The sequence below is a fragment of the Schistocerca piceifrons genome, chromosome 11, assembly GCF_021461385.2.
Source record: "Schistocerca piceifrons isolate TAMUIC-IGC-003096 chromosome 11, iqSchPice1.1, whole genome shotgun sequence".
Taxonomy (NCBI): domain Eukaryota; kingdom Metazoa; phylum Arthropoda; class Insecta; order Orthoptera; family Acrididae; genus Schistocerca; species Schistocerca piceifrons.
Window position 1 is genome coordinate 107,821,975 of NC_060148.1, and position 15,518 is coordinate 107,837,492.

At 43.8% G+C, this 15,518-nt stretch overlaps 1 protein-coding gene across 1 annotated transcript in view; it reads left to right on the forward strand.

The window, feature by feature from the left end:
- Positions 1-3,113: 3,113 nt before the first annotated feature.
- LOC124719761 (mucin-19-like) overlaps positions 3,114-15,518 on the forward strand; it is a 136,729-nt gene continuing 124,324 nt past the window's right edge. Inside the window, exons 1-2 of the mRNA XM_047244960.1 lie at positions 3,114-3,252; positions 11,894-12,458. Of these exons, the coding sequence (XP_047100916.1) occupies positions 3,114-3,252; positions 11,894-12,458 (704 nt within the window). The remainder of the gene's footprint in view (positions 3,253-11,893; positions 12,459-15,518) is intronic.

Below are 15,518 nucleotides of genomic sequence, written 5' to 3' on the forward strand. Positions count from 1 at the left end.
GTGAGTCTGCTTCATTTTGTTGACTTTTACTGTAATACATAAGAAACGCGATTTTTAGTTGGGTATCAATTCTTTCTGTGAGGTTAGTGGCTAAAGTTTGAGAACAATTTGTACTTACAGTTTTCTAATGGTCCATTGTGTAGAGTCTCACACACACTTATCATACACAACTTGTGCACTTTACACATCGAAAATATCTTATATAAACAAAACAGTTACAAATACCTTCTTACAGGTAGTTCACAGAGATAACATTATAGGTCTTCCACAGATTATGATATGCTTTTGTACAGAGGTTATTTACAGTCGCAGGCTTTCAAAAACCGTTTATAATGGATCAAATCAAAGAAAGCGATTTGTTCAGAAAAAATTTCTTGTAAAGCACAACTAGGTCTTTTTTCACACCAAATAACGAGCGTTGTCGACAGAGGATCTCAAATCTATTCCGTATTTATGAATTTCGAGAAGGCTCATGACAGCGGTCCTCACATGCAACTTGTAATCGAACTGCGTGTCGCCGGCCTCTGTGGCCGATCGGTTCTCGGCACTTCAGTCCGGAACCGCGTTGCTGCTACGCTCGCAGGTTCGAATCCTGCATCAGGCACGGATGTGTGTGATGGCCTTAGGTTAGTTAGGTTTAAGTAGTTCTAAGTCTAGGGCACTGATGACCTCCGATGTTAAGTCCCATAGTGCTTAGAGGCATTTGAACCATTTGAAACGGCGTGTCCAGGGAGTGCCTTCCCAGTTGTGCGACTGGATTCGTCATTTCCTCGCAGAAAGGTCGCAGTTCGTAGCCATTCGAGGAAAGTCATCGAGTAAAACAGGAGGTGCATCTATGGTGCTCCGAGGAAGTGTTGAAGGTCCTCTGCCGTTCCTGACGTACGCAATTGCTTTACTAGATAATCTGAGCAGCCATTTTAGACTGTATAAAATTATGACATTTAGCGTCTGGTAAGGTCAACAGAACATCGAAACCAAATGCAAAATGATTTGGAGACGGTAACTTGTTTGTACGAATACTGGCAACTGATCCTACATAATGATGTGTTAAGCTATATGCAAAACCGACTGAAATTACCAATACGGACAACTTAAATTTGAAAGAACACACAGAATATCTTGTTGTGAAGGCGAACCAAAGAGCGCATTTTATTGGCAGAACACTCAGTAGATACAATAGAGCTACTGGAGAGACGGCCGACACCACGCTACTAAATTGGTGATCCCTTGACGTCTCCTCGTTCGGAATGTTTGCTGTGGAGAAGGGATGCTTACCAGATGCGATTGACTGAGAACATCGAAAAAGTCCAAAGGAGGACAGTTTGTTTTGTTTTATCACTAAGTAGGGGAGAAAGTGCCACGGATATGACACGCGAGTTGCGATGACAATAAGTGAAAGGCCATTTCGTCGGGGCGAGATCTTTTCACGAAATTTAGTCACCAGTTTTGTCCTGCCAATACCAGAATACTTCGCTGCGTAGAGTGAAATGACCATCGCAATAAAACAAGAGAATTAAAGTGGTCGTGGAACATCTTGAAGTGTGCATTTTTCTCGCGCGCTCTTGGGAAAGTATAACGGGAAATAATTAGTCGCAGGGTAATTCGATGAACCTTCTGCCAGGCTCTTAAGAGTGAATCGCGCCGTAATCATGTACACGGTGAAAATGTTGTATGGCATAAATTATATGAATTATTCATCTGGAAAACTTTGTTGCATATTGCATGGTGAAATGTAAGTAAGTTCTTGATGCGTAATTGAACGAGAAGCGTATCTATATTTTAGGGGTATCTTCGATGTACATCACCTACGGAAGTACGCAGTCTTACCTGTCGTCTCAGAATTAATTGGGGTGAAAGTCTGTCTACTTGATATGAGAATAAGGAGCTGATTTTTTATGTTTTTATTAATCAAATTTTTATTTGATGTTTATTATCTTTATAGCAGTTTATCGTCGGCCGAGAACGAGTGGCAGCAAAGCTAAATACTCGAACCAACAACGATAGTGAATAATAATAAAAAATGCAAAAATAATTCCCAGGTCCGTCCTGTGTGGCCGCGGTCCAGCAGATACCGGCACGTTCTTACACACCACGGCGGGGCGCGGATTTCTGAGCAGGAAAGCAACTGCTGGGAGGGAACCCACGACCCCTTACGTCAGTCCAGTAGTCAGGACTCAGTAGAGGACACGGCAGTCAAATACTGTCTCAACACGAGCAGAGGTCACTGGGAAGGTCTTGAAAAAAGTGTAGTAATTGGTGTGGTAGGGTCTGTTGTCACAGTATGAGATGCAATACCCACTCTTTACATGACGAATAGTACAGTGTTTCTGGAACGAAATTTTTCAGAAGGACTTAACAAAACTACTACGGCTTTAACACTTTCGTGTGGTGACCTACATTGTTGACCATACTGCAGTTAGACTGAAGTGGCAGAAATTAAACTTAGTGTTTGACGCTAGACTAAGACTCAGCTTGTTGGAGATGGCGTTTTCGTATAACGATATTCTTGCGTTGTTGTTTTGTAAGAAATTGCGCAGGTATATTGAGTGTTTGGTGGATTTTTTTCTTTGGACCTAAGTTTCGATATAAAGGCAGTAAATGCGGCACCAAAGCGCCGATAGTGTAAAACGTAATACGGCGACTGCTCAGTGTGTTCTGCCTCAGCCAGTCACAGCACAGATGACACCCTCTTATTACTAACTGTTAAAAATTACTACCGCTTACTGCAAAAACTGCTGCTGCAAAATAAACATTTCGACCATCGTACTTGGCGCAGTACATAGGAGCAGACAGAAAATTTTAAGCTCTTGCATGGACACCAGGGCAGCAGGCAGTCAACTGAATCGCTAAGATGAATGGCCAGATCATGCGAATTAATTACGTTATGTACTTGTGACCTATGAGCTTCTCGGTTAAGACTGAAATCAAAATAACTACGGAAAATACAGGCGATGACGTAGGGAGAAGCGAGCGACGGAGTTGTTTTTTCGTTAGGCAGCGTTCTGTCGCAGTAAGCGTTGCGTGTGCTTGCCAGCAATGAAACGCTGCACGAAGCGCCAAGGTCGTGGCTTGCGGCTTTCGTTGCTGGCGGCGGAGGGGGTCACGTGACCTGAATGCCGCTGCCCCGGCCCGCCGGTTGTGGGACAGCGAGGCGGCGCTCAGTCGCTTTCCCACGGCAGGGCGGGCGAGTGTGCGTGTGGGCGCAGCAGCAGGCGGGGACGACGCGCAATCGCCCCGTGCTGTCTGAAGAGGGTAAGATTTGTTTGCAAAAAATGTTGCAACTATTGCCGGTACTAGTAGTTGAATTCAGTATAAAGAGCGGCAAAGTACAGATGCTGTTATAATTGATAGTATGTACTCAGTTTAATCTCAGAACAAACAAATTTTTTCGTTGTAGTGATCTGAAAAGGCAGCAACATGCATTTCACAACTCATTTAGGTAGAATAAACTCAGCTTGCTACTAAGTGACAGAACAGAAATGAAAGAAAATTACTTGTTCCCTCAGACACGGCCCCTCGCGAAACAAATTTTATTGCACGCAACTTGCTGGCAGATTAAAATTGTGTGCCGGGCCGAGAGTCCAGAACTCGGGTCATTTGCCTTTCGCGGGCAAGTGCTCTGCTGCGGAAGTAGAGCTATGAGGAGGTGTTTTGAGTTGTGCTTCGGTAGCTCAGGTAAGCCGGCACGGTAGCTCAGCGTGTTCGGTCAGAGAGGTGTTTGGCCTCTGCAATAAAAAAAACTGAGCCCAAGGATCAACAAACGAACCAGACCGGATGTCATGTGACGTCCGCAACGCACAAAAAAACAAAAAAAAAAAGTGGTAGAGCACTTGCTCGCGAGAGGCAAAGGTCGGGAGTTCGAGCCTCGGTCGGGCACCCAATTTTAATCTTCCAAGAAGTTCAATATCAGTGCACACTCCGCTGCAGAGCGAAAACTTCGCTCTGGAAATTTTATTCCATGTTTAGAAGTGAAACTGTGACTGAAAGTATTATGGTGAAGTAAGTAGGATACTTCGGACTCCGTCTTGACTAAATAAATTCGTTTATATCGACAAGCCTACATCAAACTAGAAATGGCCCACGTCGTCTGTACAAGCCTCTTACAAATAGTTACGTAGGTGAACCTATTTCGTTAAATAAGGCGCCTCAAACGACTTCTGGAGGCAACGAAAATTTTATTCTCAGTATTTCGCGCTGTTATCGCGCGAATTTAAAAGCTCTGTCGTAAACTGCTCGCTAAGAGGTACAAACTTGTGTTCAAAGCCCTCTTACAGCGAGAGAAGTATTACGCTGAACGAGACAGATACGGAGATTGCCATCGCATCTCGTGGAGCGCAAATAACCCACGATACGTTCATCCATTGTCTGGGAATGACAGCACTTGGCAACTTGCAACAAAGTTTGAACATTATCTCAAACCTTCTCAAAAGTTTCTCTCGCTTCCATGCATAACGTCAAATATTCGAGACAGTGGCGCATTTGTAAAGTAATAGATTACACGTGTAGTATAAGTGCGAGTTGTAGTCTTGACAGAATCGGGCGTGGGGTGGGGTTTATACTGGTTGTGACTTGTGACACCTCTGCACTGTACCTCATGCCGCTGTAGGACTTTCAGCAAACTTGCAAGTCTAACACCTAAGTCTGTATGTACGTGCCGGCAAGCCGCGTGGCAGTGTGTGGCAGAGGGTACTCTGGTACCACTGACTGCTTCCATCCGCCTTGGCAATTATGCAGATGAGAGTATACCGGTACGTGGCTGGCGTCATCGTCGGTAAGCCCGTCTGTAGGCTGCAGTTTCTCGAATTTTCTCATTTCACTGCAGGCCTGAAAGCGTCGAGGAGACACGCTTGCACTGCGGCACTGCGGTTTGTCGGCAGGAAGCGGGCGTCCGCGCGGTGGGTGCAGATAAGTGCGTGTCGCCAGTTCAGGGTCGGCAGCGGCCGGAGGTGACGTCACGCGGCCACGCTGGTGATAGTCGGCGGGGGTGGGCGGGAAGCCAGCGAGGCGCAGAGTAGAATGGCCTCGGTGCACGAAATACCTCCACCACACACCGCAAAGTGGCCCTAGGTTTGAAGATGCAGGTGGTAACTCATTCCTGCTACATTATGCATCGCAATACTAGTTTTTAGTACTTCATGTTTAGATTTGATTGCTACGGTTAAGGGGCGATGTAACGAATGAACAATTATGCAGATGAGAGTATACCGGTACATTCGTAACAGGAAACATTGGGACCACTTAAAATTTACGGTTTACGGGTGGAACAACAGTTTCCTTCAGATCGTATAAATAATATAATTGTTCACATGCTGGCGTACTTTGACAACACAAATTGTACAGTTTTGTGGTGAATGTGGTTCGTCGATTGGCGGTCAGCGTCCTCTTTCCTGTTCCACGCTCCCGCAGTTCGTTCCTGCCGTCACTGAGTTCACGACACTCCCACCAGAGTCCCGCTGGTGCCAGCCCACCCGTTGCTGAGGAAGGGCTGTCTTAAGCCTAGACGCAGACTGAGGCGCGACACGACACTACAGCACGAATCACGCGTGGCGCGCGTGTCCAACGCAGGTCGAGACGCGTACACGTGTTTTGCACGCGCCGGCTGACGGCGCTCTCCGCTGACAGAAACGAGGCGCGCGCACACTGTAATCTTTCTCAAACGATTTTACAGAAACTACTCAGTAAAAATATTTCATTTTTTACTTGCTTGTAGCGTTATATGGCAGCTTCGTGGCCAAGTGCCCATCATCTCGGTAATGGTCATACTTATTGCGGTCTACACATTATAGTAAGACGCTACGCAAAATTCGAAAAGCCTGCAATGAAAAATAAGGTCGCTATGATTTTGCGTTTGGTTACACCATATGTTGTTGCGTTTGAAATTTAGCCAACTTGTTGAATTTTTGTTTAGACTTGGGAGGAGGTCTCTATCTGCCTCCGATCTCGAGAAAACGGATCCCATGTTGCGCGCTCACTTCCAATCTCACGCCCGCGAGAATGAAATACTCGCAACGTCTCTCGTATCTCCTAAACCGCTCGAGACATCGAAACGAAAGATTGGCGAATGATAGCACACAAGGAGAGTATTTTGCTAATTCGTAAACACATGGAACTTTATCTTTGGCGATATAACAGTACTTATACTTCCCTTCTTATTTTTTTGACTCCATTGGTACTAATTTCTTGAGTTATCGACACCTAGCGAAACAAGATTTTGCTAGTTGTTGTTGTTGTTGTGGTCTTCAGTCCTGAGACTGGTTTGATGCAGCTCTCCATGCTACTCTATCCTGTGCAAGCTTCTTCATCTCCCAGTACCTACTGCAGCCTACATCCTTCTGAATCTGCTTACTGTATTCATCTCTTGGTCTCCCTCTACGATTTTTACCCTCCACGCTGCCCTCCAACACTAAATTGGTGATCCCTCGATGTCTCAGAACATGTCCTACCAACCGGTCCCTTCTTCTAATCAAGTTTTACCACAAGCCCCTCTTCTCCCCAATCCTATTCAGTACCTCCTCATTAGTCATGTGATCTACCCATCTAATCTTCAGCATTCTTCTGTAGCACCACATTTCGAAAGCTTCTATTCTCTTCTTGTCTAAACTATTTATCGTTCATATTTCACTCCCATACATGGCTACAGTCCATACAAATACTTTCAGAAACGACTTCCTGACACTTAAATCTATACTCGATGTTAAGAAATTTCTCTTCTTCAGAAACGCTTTCCTTGCCATTGCCAGTCTACATTTTATATCCTCTCTACTTCGACCATCATACGTTATTTTGCTCCCCAAATAGCAAAACTCCTTTACTACTTTAAGTGTCTCATTACCTAATCTAATTCCCTCAGCATCACCCAACTTAATTCGACTACATTCCATTATTCTCGTTTTGCTTTTGTTGATGTTCATCTTATATCCTTCTTTCAAGACACTGTCCATTCCGTTCAACTGCTCTTCCAAGTCCTTTGCTGTCTCTGACAGAATTACAATGTCATCGGCGTACCTCAAAGTTTTTATTTCTTCTCCGTGGATTTTAATACCTACTCCGAACTTTTCTTTTGTTTCCTTTATTCCTTGCTCAATATACAGATAGAATAACATCGGGGATAGGCTACAACACTGTCTCATTTTATTTTCCTAGTATGAAAATAAAAATGAAATTTCTTCTTTTATGTTACTACAAACAGACACTGAGGTTTTCGTAAGCTATTGACCTCTGTGATTGCCAGTTAGTTGTTTTCTGAAGCACTCTGTTTCAGGATTCTGCCGCAGTAGCTACTGTGAGATGAGTTTGCGCAAATTACGCTGTGTTTTGACAAAATACAATTAAAATTGTCAACAAGAGAAATGTGGACGTTACTCATAAATGGTGACGCTTCTTCGAATGAGAAAAGGTTAACAACTCACACAAAAATTAATTGCCATTTCTGTTAGAGTTTTGGTCGAATCCCCGTAACCCATAGTGTCTAACACTGAGCGACTGGAATGGAATCTTACCAAAGGATTTTATTCCTTCTCTTGTCTGAGCAGTAGTAAAATAATGACGACCGTTCCTTCAGGCGGAATAACACGCACCTGCCGGATGCTGGTTACTCACCCACTGCTCTGGCCAAACTGTGTGATAGCGAATGAAATAGTTGTTACTGAGAAAAGGAAACAATTGATCTGTCGCACAACACACTGGTCAGTGGATTGTCAGCAGCGGAGGATAATACGCGCGACAGGAATACAGAAGCTGGCCATGTGTGCCTTGTGAGCTGGAGTTACAAGAACATTGTCATGAAAGTAGATGTCCCTTTGTCAGCAGTACATTTCAACAAATTAAATATATCTAAGCACCACACTCTTTTAGGATATTCCTACTTTCGTAATAATACCGACCATTTTTTTTTCATTTGTATAATTAGTTCATTAATGCTGAATAATGTGCATGCAACAATTGAAATGCTGTTTCTCATCTTGGCGAGCCAATTGAAACATTGTTATTTCTGACTGCTTTTCGAGTGTTTCTAGCTTGCAGTGGAAATGTAATGTCCACAGGTACATACTATAATGTCTCTTATTACACCTATATCCAAGTAACAACAGTGAAAGCTACGTACTTCATATCTTCGACGTTTTATCAGAAGCAGAAAGAGGTCATACATGTGGAAATAACGCCGCTTCGACTTCTTGCAGCAGATCGTAGAGATACGTCAGCATTACAGGCAGCAAGTAGATACCCTTATTTTAATTTCCTGCCTCGTTTCTAAATCACTTGATTTTATAATTATTCCGTAGTTCCTTATTCACTACCCTCAGGATGAATCGTCTATCCCTTCTTACGATCTGAAAACATGGCGGAGGCAGAAGGTAAGAATCCCAGTGGCTAAGGGCTCACCAGTTACTGAACTGTCCATTGTTCTTGACAAAAGAAGAAACAAACCAAAAGAACTGTAGAGATATTTGCAACTGAAAACTATTATGCAGTAACGTAAATAGATGGAGCTCTTGAACGGCGAACTCAGTGTTAATAACTACACTACTCAGTGTTAATAAAATTCAGTATACTATAAGGCTGTATTTTTCGGACGGGCAATACTTCCACTGCCCATACGCGCCATGCCGGAGTGAGCACACGGCAGGGCTGCCTTCCTCCTCCCCCCCTCACCCCCCTCCCGCGGTGCTCGCGTCGTCAGAAACTGTGCTGCAACCACAACGCCGCGCGACCCGGCGCAGGCGCGCGTCGCGTCCCAGTCGCGTCGCGTCGCAGTTTGCGCGGCCCCATTTGAACCTGAAGTTAGGAAAACGCGCGCTGCGCTGCGTCGCGCCACACGCACTATATGTGTCTCAATTTGCGCCTAGCCTGGAACCCTAAAAATGAAGTGAACTGACAGGGAGATGATCCCGTTTGGGGTTGCTCGGCCGGTAGGAGAAAGACCTCCTGTTTCACTCGAATTTGTCGGTTTGCGCGGCGGTGAAACCGACCGGCAATGATGGTGGCCGAACAAACACCGAGACCCCTAGAGACTCGCACCAGGCTGCATACAGCGTAATATTCTAAGAGTCGGGGAAGGGCCTTAACTATATTCTGAAGTTTAGAATTAAAAGTTAGCTGCCAAGCCCTCTAATCCTAAGTCACGCGCAGACCCCTTTCAATCACGTTAGCAAGTCTATGGTAACGTATTTCCTGAAATATGAACAGTTACTAAGCAGGGATTGTTCTTAAACGAAAATGCTGGCCACACTATTAAGTTTATCAATGTCTAATATACTAAAATTTTTGGTCATCGATCTGCTCAATATGCCACGCTGAATTTGCCTTTTCTCATACACAAAACTACTTAAAAAATCCGTACTTTCTAAAAAAAAAAACAAGGAATGAATTTATTTTCATTCACTGTAAAGTACTTTTGAGGTATGTAGCACAACTGAAACTGGCAAACAATAACTTCCTTCGGAGCTCATGCTACACACGACCGTACCATTGAAAGGTTGGGCTCTGACTTCTTAGATTGGTGTAAGCATTCTCCGTTTGCAAGAGAAGAGATGCGTGAAGAATACTCTGTTCTGATTGCTCAGTCTGCATTAAGGCCAATACAGAAATATTATTCTCCTGTGTTAGCGCGCTTTTTTCATGACTAACAAATCAATAAACAACACATTCACGAACTGTACCTTTTTCCAAAATATTTAACATTCTGATACTTTATTTATACTTTACATTATTAACTGTTTTCATTTGCACTGAAATTAGCTTCCCTTTACCATAAACTTACTTAACACACTATAATACAAAATTCCCCGTCGTCTTCATTCAGTGTATTAAAAATTTCTCACGTTACTTCGTATGGCGTTTGTCACTGTAACAATGATCTACATGTTTACTTTAGACCACATTCACGCATCACCCACACTACTAAAAACATACACAAAACTGTACAAACATAAAAGAAAAATCCTTCAAGAAATAAACAGTACAATTCACTGTTTCTTGCATGTGTCTGTCCGCTACTGTACCCTGGTGGATGACAATTTGAACTACGTACTCGGCTGAACCCGCTTCACGATCTTTCACTGTGAACGCGCGAGTCAGTCTCCCGACACACAGGCTTCATCCCCTGTGTGAAGCAACTCCTGCAAGGGTTCATGCATGACTGCTTGTTAAATGACGAATAATACAGATTCAGGTCATAAAACAGTGTTGTTTTCTTGAATAACAGGAGAAGTAAAGAGAACATCTCGTTGAATAGAGTAATACTATAGTTCTGTACAGCCTATTTAGTATTTTGGTAGACGTCTATTTCAAACCATTTCCACACCAAATAACATTGCACTGTAGAAAAAATGATAGAAATAATGTCCTTGCCGCTTCTGGAGCTTGTTCTCCAAATGAAATATGCTGAAAGAAAAGGTAAAGCTTGAAAATGGTATTATTAAAGATTTGCTGTTATTCACCAATGGCATCAGTCGGACAGAAAGGGTGTGATACTGCTGGAACCGACTAAGGATGGACTGTACAGGGTGAGTCACCTAACGTTACCGCTGGATATATTTCGTAAACCACATCAAATACTGACGAACAGATTCCACAGACCGAACGTGAGGAGAGGGGCTAGTGTAATTGTTTAATACAAACCATACAAAAATGCACGGAAGTATGTTTTTTAACACAAACCTACGTTTTTTTAAATGGAACCCCGTTAGTTTTGTTAGCACATCTGAACATATAAACAAATACGTAATCACTGCCGTTTGTTGCATTGTAAAATGTTAATTATATCCGGAGATATTGTAACCTAAAGTTGACGCTTGAAACATTGTCCCCACTTCATTGCAGGGGCCCAAACAGCTGCAACATACATCGGTTTTCTACAGAATGATCTGCCAACGTTGCTCGAAAATGTCCCACTGGAAACGCGTCGACGTATGTGGTATCAGCATGATGGTGCACCTCCACATTCTGCAATTAACACTGGGCTGACCCTTGACAGGATGTTCGACAGGCGTTTCATAGGACGTGGAGGACGCATAAATTGGCCAGCCCTTTCTCCTGATCTTACACCTCTGGACTTATTTCTGTAGGGTACGTTAAAGGAGAATGTGTACCGTGATGTGCCTACAACCACAGAGGATACGAAACAACGTATTGTGGCAGCCTGCGGCGACATTACGCCAGATGTACTGCGGCGTGTACGACACTCATTACGCCAGAGATTGCAATTGTGTGCAGCAAATGATGGCCACCACATTGAACATCTATTGGCCTGACATGTCGGGACACCTCTATTCCACTTCGCAATTGAAAACGGAGACCACGTGTGTACGTGTACCTCACCTCTCATGGTAATGTACATGTGCGTCAGTGAAAAAGACCAATAAAAAGGTGTTAGCATGTGGACGTAATGTGCTGTTCCAGTCTCTTCTGTACCTAAGGTCCATCACCGTTCCCTTTGGATCCCTACGTAATTTGGTGCTCTCCGATACACACGATCGAACAGCATAGGAGTGGTACTAAAGCGTCAAGTTTAGGTTACAATATCTCCGGATGTAATTAACATTTTAGAATGCAACAAACGGCACTGATTACGTATTTGTTTGTATGTTCAAATGTGCTAACAAAACTAACTGGGTTCCATCTAAAAAAATGTAGGTTTATGTTAAAAAACATACTTCCGTGCATTTTTTTATGGTTTATAGTAACCAATTACACTAGCGCCTATCCTCACGTTCGGTCTGTGGAATCGATTCGTCAGTACTTGATGTGGTTTACGAAATATATCCAGCGGTAATGTTAGGTGACTCACCCTGTATTTATCAACTGTCGCTGGAGACACGTGTGGCTGTCACTCGTAGAAGTATCGTCAGTCACCTGTATGCTGAAAGGGCTGCTCCGTGTTGCCGTGTTTCAGAATCGTCCGCAATGGAAGCAGTTAAGGACATCACAGAGACGGTGGCTGTGGACCTGGGTGCACTCCTGGACGCCGGGGACGACGCCATGGTGATACTCGAGGCAGGCGACACTCGGCTGGTGGTGCACAGGGCCGTCCTCGCGGACAGGAGCCCTGTGTTCGCCCACGACACCCTCGAGGCCTGCACTGGCGTGGTGAGGATTGCCGACATCGGGGGCCCGGTGCTGAGGCAGCTGGTCTCCTACCTGTACACCCTGCGGGCCCCCCAGCTGCCCGGCACGGCCCCCCAGCTTCTGGCCGCAGCGGATAAGTACGGGGCGTCGGGGCTGAAGGCGGAGTGCGAGCGGCAGGTGGCCGCTCAGCTGACCGTGGAGACCGCGGCGGCCGCAGCCACCCTCGCAGTCCGCCACTCCTGCAGTGACCTCAGGCGAGCCGCCATCGAATTTATTAAGGCACGTACCCACGAGGTGATGGCCACTCAGGGGTGGGCAGATGCCATGCGGAAGCAGCCGGAAGACTTGATTGAAGTGAGCCGGTTGCTGTACGATCCACCACCACAAACCAGGTAAGTGTGAGACAACCCACTGATTCGTGTCTCTCGGTTCTAGGTGTGTGTATTTCCAACTGTATAATTTTTCCCACTGAATTTTCGTAGATGTGTGTCTGCTGTAAAATACACCATCATAGACAGTCATTTCACGATAGCTCACAATGCTATCATTACCCTCGTGTAGCAGTTTCAGTGAACCCCTAAACTGAACAGTGTTCATTACCAGGTATGTTAGCTAACAAAAATCATCAAAGAGGCAGTTTGTGGGCATTATATTAAACTACATGTATACAGAAAGTGGTTGTTTAGGTTTTAGCATCAACTGCCATGACAGAGGGTACATTCACTGTGTGAACAGAGCATGACCCAGACTGCTGTGGACACAAAGCTGTATTGCCCAGCACAGGCTCAGGCGCAGTGATGGGTGTAGTTTGCAACCAGCAGCCTGTACTGGTTGCTGTAGGCCTGTTCCCATAAAGTAGTGTCTAAAGTTGTCCATTGCCTCTGTGGCTGATGACAATGAGACACCTTTGAATAGTGTCACACTGCATAAAGATGACCGAGTAAGTCACTTACAGCCGACACCTCGAGAAAGGTAGTGTACTGCAGAATGATTAGAGGAGGGCGGCAACTTATCTACAATTTTATATTGCTGATGTTGACCCGTGGAATTTTCTTCATGTAGTAAAGGAGACTATCCGAGTAATCACTATTCACACCTTAGTATTACAGCTTTGGCTCTTACGTAGTTGCCTGTCACTTTATTTCCACGTGCAAGCCATATGCCAGCAACTATCCCAAGATAATTCTTAGTTCTCTCCAAATCTAGACAGTACATGGAAGATGTCAATTGTTCTACAGGCGCATTATATAAAAGAATGCTCTGCTGTGAGGGCTTGTATGGAAGATGTTCAGAAAACCAGGTGAAGTAAGCATCGGTGCCCCAGTGGCTGACTGCTCACACCTCTTGCAGCCTGAGACCACCTCGCAGTATCACAGGCCAGACCTAGCAGCAGTTCCAGCTGGTCCCATAAAATTGAGTCTTCGCACCTCATTTTGTTTGCCTCTGTACTCAGCATTACATAAAGCTCACGCAGTGCTTGGATACGTTCCCTTCTGTGATACACAGAATACCGTGCTTTACTGTGTATTCGATGAACAGGTGTCCACCCCTGTGTGTGTGTGTGTGGTTCAGTTGATCTATGGCTTTACTATAGCCACCCAGTGAACACTACAGGCTTCCATTCTCCTGTGGCACACCTTATGACATTATCTATCCCATCCATTGTTGTTGCTGTTCCACCTCTGATAGTCTGTGACGCTTAAAGTGGCTGTGCGACCAGAGTTACCATTTTTCTGCACCATATTACAGTTACATATGTTCATACAAGTCTAATAGCCACTAACGCTGATAAATGATCATTTATTTTTCATTTAGATTTTAATACTTATGTAGTATTTTATGTGCTATTTGATATATTGGAAATCTTGTGTTCGAGATGACACTGTGCATTCCCTGAACCAATTGTAATGAACATAGAGCCAGTGTTGTAAATCATTCAGTATCTTTCTCTTTTATTCAATAAAGATTAACATCAAAATTCCTTGTTTAAACAACAAACATATTACAATTGTTTACATTCTTGAAAAAAATTTAAAACATTTCATTATTCCAAACTCGTTATGCACGCTGTGGGAAATGACTCATGCTCTTTGAAAAAATTTTTGTTAACGGGAATCTTTTTACTAGCAGTAATCTTTGAGTACATTTTAAAAATTCTCTTCATGATGTATAATAGATTCTTGTCGTGATCTTCACCTAGTTCACTGCCTCATACTTCCCACACTATTGGGTGTCAGTTACAGACAGATACACAATGTTTGGTTCTGGAACTGCCTCTGTCTTTCACTGATTCCACTCGACCCCCCCCCCCCCCAACCTCTCAAAATTATACATAGTGTCACACTCAAATTTTATACACCACAGGTGCCTATGATTTTAACAATAATTAAAATAAGATGTATAAAACCATGTGTAAGCAGAATTATTTTTTACTTCATACAGTGTCCACTTCACACAGTGTAGTGATACAGTGTTTTCCCATTTTTTGGGGAGGATGTCTCACTATCCCATGTTCATCCTACTCCCCCTTGTATCCATGCCAGCCCTTCTACATAGACATCAAATTCTCACGAAATTTACCATTCATACCTACTGTATGTGGAGGACAAACTTAATTTTATTTCAGTAGCAAGTTCACAGCACAACTTACATCATCAATCACAAACATTGCTCATCACCCCCCCCCCCCCACACACACACACATTAGTGTGTGTTTTTCCATCACTGGGGAATGACACAGCTTACTTCAACTACCCCATGGTTTCATGTGTGCTTACAAAGTGAGGATGCTCACTTGAAAAATACTTAAATTCCTGTCAACCGTATTTAATGAATGAAATTTAGATGAATGTGGTAATACTGTTATGACACGTAACTGTTGCACAACCACAGCCTCTTTCTGTTGTCAAATCACGAGTTTCACCGTGCCTTACTGCCCGCTGTACTGAATTCCTTCTCCAGCTCAATTTGAAACACGCTGTCAACCATTTCGTTACCTGTACCTTTCAAAGACCAGTTTTTAAAACAGGCTTTGAATGATGTCTAATGATCAAAGTATCACATTAATTACAATACGAAATGTTTCACAATCAGACGAGTGTCGTGCCTGTCAAATTTATATGCGTGTGTTACCATGCTCAGAAGCAGCCAAATTTCCTGAACTGCATTCCACCTGGTTTGTACACAGCCACATAACTTTCTTGCACTTTGTCTATTATCGTCCATATGAAAACCAATACCACAGTAATGTAAATATCAGAAAGCCCTTTACCAGAGATGGCGGTCCTCAGTGCTTGTAAACTCAAGTTAATTACAATAAATATTTCAAAAAGCAAGATTCAGCTTCAGACTACATGCTTTTGTAATGGACTGGGATCCAGGACTCCAATCCGGTCACTACAGATCTTAACTATCATTTTAACCACATGTAACATCATATGCACTTTTTCAAG